The following is a 4,250-nucleotide window of genomic DNA, read 5'->3' as shown; positions in this document are numbered from 1 at the left end:
ACATCGTAGAATTGTAACGCTTGCGAATGTGGTCCGCGTGACGTTTAATTGCCCGACCGCTGTTGTCGGCGATAGCGATTTCGAATGAAACCGGCCCATTCTGCGAAACGATTTCTCCACTCCACCACTTTGGAGATTTCGAGGTGAAGTTTTTGGCATACACTTTGTCTCCCACAGCAAAGGTACGCGACTTCGAGCTGCTGTCATGCATGAGCTTTCGCTTTTCCTGACGATCATGCACGCGTGACGCGATATCGGGTCTCAAACGATCGAGTGCGGTCGTCAGACGACGACCCATTAGCATCTCAGCGGGCGAGATTCCTGTCGTCGAGTGTGGAGTTGTGCGATATTGCAGAAGAAATCTCGCTATATTTGTTTCCAACAAACTATCTCCCGTGCGCTTCATCGCGTCTTTGAATGTGCGAACGGCACGTTCTGCTAGGCCGTTAGACGCTGGGTGATATGGGGCCGACTTCGCGTGTGCGATTCCATTTTTCTTCAAGAAGACGCTGAACTCCGCGCTAGCGAAGGCGGGGCCATTGTCGGAGACTACTTTATCTGGCAATCCGTGCGTTGCGAAAAGTAGCCGTAACTTCGCGATTGTCGACGCTGTCGTCGTCGAACCAACTGGGATCACTTCAAGCCATTTGGAGTACGCATCGACCACGATGAGGAAATATTTCCCCATGAACGGCCCAGCGTGGTCAATGTGCAGGCGTGACCATGGACGATTTGGCCACTGCCATGGATGAAGCGGTGTGGGTGCCGGCATTGGCTGATTTTCCTGGCAATTGCTACACGATTTCGATGTACTTTCGATGTCGTGATCCATTTTAGGCCACCACACAAACGCTCTCGCAAAACTTTTCATCCGAGACACGCCTGGATGTCCCGCGTGGAGCGTCTCCAACACTTGCTTCCTTCCCTGCCTAGGAACGATCACACGATTTCCCCAGAGCACACACTCATCTAGCATTGATAGCTCATCGCGGCGCACATGATACGGCTTCATGTCGACATCGACTTCCTCTCGCTGCTCAGGCCAACCGCGCTCTACGTAGGTTAACACGCGAGACAAGACCGGGTCACGGCGCGTCCACTTCCGAATGTCGGCTGTAGTGATGGGCGATGATTCAAGCGTGTCGAGGAGGAGCACTGTTTCCGCCGGCAACGGCACCGTGGGCGGCACATCGGCGAGTGGTAGACGACTGAGAGCATCGGCATTAGCGTGTAATCCTGTCGGTTTGAAACGGAGTGTATACTCATAGCTCGCGAGAGTGAGGGCCCAACGCTGAATGCGAGCTGATGCTTGAGCAGGGATAGGGCGGTCCTCGTTGAACAGGCCGAGGAGGGGCTTGTGATCGGTGACGAGCGTGAAGTGGCGCCCATGCAGGTAAGAATGGAAGCGTGTTACCCCAAACACACAAGCTAAACCTTCCTTCTCGATTTGCGAATATTTCTTCTCGGCTTCCGCAAGTGTTCGCGAGGCGAACGCAATCGGCTTTTCTGACCCGTCTTCCATGCGATGCGCGATCACCGCGCCGATGCCGTATTGCGAGGCATCGCAGGACACGACCAGCTCTCGACTTGGATCATAATGGACCAAAACTTGTGATGATAACAGCAGCTTCTTGGACGAGTCGAATGCCATTTGCTGAGCTGAGCTCCATTTCCACGGTGTCCCTTTCTTGAGGAGGGCGTACACAGGTGCTAGCGTGGTCGACAAATTCGGGAGAAATTTGCCGTAGTATGTGAGCAGCCCCAGATAGGCTCGCAGTTCAGTGACGTTGCGGGGTGCAGGGGCATTCGTGATCGCTGTAACTTTACCCGAAGTCGGATGCAGGCCTTGCTCGTCGATGGTGTGACCCAAATACTCAACCGACGGCTGCATGAACTTGCACTTGCTTCGCTTCAAGCGCAGCCCAGACTCCTCCAGCCGCCCGAGCACCATGTCGATTGTCGAAAGATGGTCGTGGTCATTGACCCCGGTGATGAGGATGTCATCGAGGTATACCGTGACGTGGGGAATATCGCGTAGCAAATTCTCCATTACCCGTTGAAATATGGCTGGGGCGGACGACACCCCAAACGGGAGCCTGTTGTAGCGATATAGCCCCTTATGTGTGTTGATCACTACGTACTGGCGTGAGTCATCGTCGAGCTCGATCTGCTGATACGCTTGGGACAAATCCAGCTTCGAGAACTTTTGTCCCCCTGCAAGTGATGCGAACAGGTCCTCAATTCTCGGGAGTGGGTACTTGTCTAATTTCGCTACGCGATTGACTGTCATTTTAAAGTCACCACAGATACGAACTGACTGCTTATCAGCTTTCATCACGGGCACTATGGTGCCGCCCATTCCGAAAACTGGACTGGTTCGATTACCCCATCGTGCTGCAATTTCTCCAACTCCTTCTCTACCAGGTCCCGCATCGCATACGGCACCACCCGTGCTTTGCAAAAGCGGGGCGCTGCATCCTTGTTCACGTGAAGCGTGGCTTGCAGACTTGTGAACTTGCCCAATTCCTCACGAAATACCGCGTCGTGACGTTGCAGGATGTCGTTGACGTCGGTTGTGGCTGCGGCGTTCATGTTATGCACACTTGCCCAATCCAGCCTCAGCTCATGCAGCCAACTTCTACCAAGGAGGCTGGGACCATCTTCTTTGACCACGATGAGCGGGAGCGTTTTCACCTGGCCATTGTGAGCGACGTACACCTCGACCACGCCCACGACTTCCAATTCGTGGTTGGTATAAGTCCGCAGCTTCATAGTTGTTGGGCTTAGTCGTCGTTTAGGCCAATATGTCCGGAATGTCGTCTCCGACATGAGCGAAATAGATGCACCGGTGTCGATTTCCATTCCGACCTCTTGGCTGTCGATATTGACTTTTACTTTCAGTGGGGGCACATTTGACTTGCCGTCCACTCGATACAGCCTGAGATTGCCGTACTCCGCTGGTGGTGGAGCTGAACTCTCGTCCGCCGATTCCGTGCCGGCGTCATCGTCGTCCGCTTTTAACGCTTTCACCTGGCCACTGCTCTTGGGCGGTATTCCGCGTCTTTTGCTTAGACACACGCTGCTAATGTGTCCCCTTTTTTGGCAATGGTGGCAATTGCTGTCCTTGAACCTGCACTTGTCAGATGTGTGTCCGCCCTTTCCACACCGGAAGCACGTTCTGGCCCTGGCTTGTTTCGGCTGAGGCGAGGAAGCCATTTGGTGTACTTCCTCCCTTGGAGCTTGCGCCGTCTGGAGGTCCCGAACATTATTGGCAGCCATTTCGATGCTGGTGGCGAGTTCCACCGCCTTCCCGAGATTTAAGCTCTTCTCCGCAAGAAGCCGACGTTGGATGCGGTCATCCCGCACGCCGCAAACCAGGCGATCACGTAGCATTACATCAAGCGACGTCCCGAAATTGCAAAACTCTGCTAGAGAACGAAGTGATGCCATGTAGCCCGCTATCGTTTCATTATCCATGCGAAACCGGCTGTTGAATTTACATCTTTGCACTATTTCGCTTGGAATCAGGCAATGATGTGCGTTCATCGCTGCCACGAGATCATCATACTTCATGACAGAGGGCTTGGTTGGGGCCACCAGGTTCCGTAGCAATTTGTATGACGAAGGCCCAATGACTGTGAGCAGTGTCGCCTGCTTTTTTCCCTCAGATGTAATGTCATTGGCTTTGAAATAGAGGTCCAGCCGTTCGACGTACTGCGACCATTCCTCTCTCCCCTCCAGAAACTCCTCAATTTTCCCGATGAGAGCCATCCTATACAGTACATGTATAGGTGCATTCGAAAAAATATCCTCGTCGCCAGTGAAGTGACCTGCTATGAGCACAATCAAATAGAGAACGATCGACACACTCGGAGTTAAGAGAGAGATTGACTTTATTGGAAGAGCTGCATTCAGCCAACGCTCGAGACAGACTGACCAAAACACTGGACTGCCTGGTCATAAATACATCGGTACATTGCTACTACCAGTATGGTGGTCCACCATGATGTGAGGACACCTGTCTCGTTAATCCCTCCGATATACGAGTGATGTGATATTAAGCCATCTGGCCGACAGAGCTCAGACACCCTGTCTGGTCCGAGTCTAGCCTGATTACATAATATACTACAATTGCCACCTCCGCGTGTCTCTTTAAAAATAAATATACAACTTCTTTTTAGATATAAGTAATTAGTTACTGTTCTCTTGTTGATTTTGAACTTTAACAAGGCGGACAAAAACTTTCCTAT

The 4,250-nt window shown here is 52.3% G+C and overlaps 1 protein-coding gene across 1 annotated transcript; it reads right to left on the bottom strand.

Moving 5' to 3' along the window:
* Nucleotides 1–2,343: 2,343 nt before the first annotated feature.
* LOC139739616 (uncharacterized) lies at nucleotides 2,344–3,771 on the bottom strand. Its single transcript, XM_071650218.1, has one exon. It carries the CDS (start codon nucleotides 3,769–3,771, stop codon nucleotides 2,344–2,346), a length of 1,428 nt encoding a protein of 475 aa, XP_071506319.1.
* Between the last annotated feature and the right edge of the window lie 479 nt (nucleotides 3,772–4,250).

Source organism: Diadema antillarum, unplaced genomic scaffold, assembly GCF_040938485.1.
Source record: "Diadema antillarum isolate AM-2024a unplaced genomic scaffold, OU_Dant_1.0 seq00000809_RagTag, whole genome shotgun sequence".
Lineage (NCBI taxonomy): Eukaryota > Metazoa > Echinodermata > Echinoidea > Diadematoida > Diadematidae > Diadema > Diadema antillarum.
This window is presented reverse-complemented; position numbering and strand designations above follow the sequence as displayed.

Excerpts from the sequence above, each read along its gene's own strand:
- LOC139739616 (XM_071650218.1), bottom strand. The coding sequence starts at position 3,771 with ATGGCTCTCATCGGGAAAATTGAGGAGTTTCTGGAGGGGAGAGAGGAA.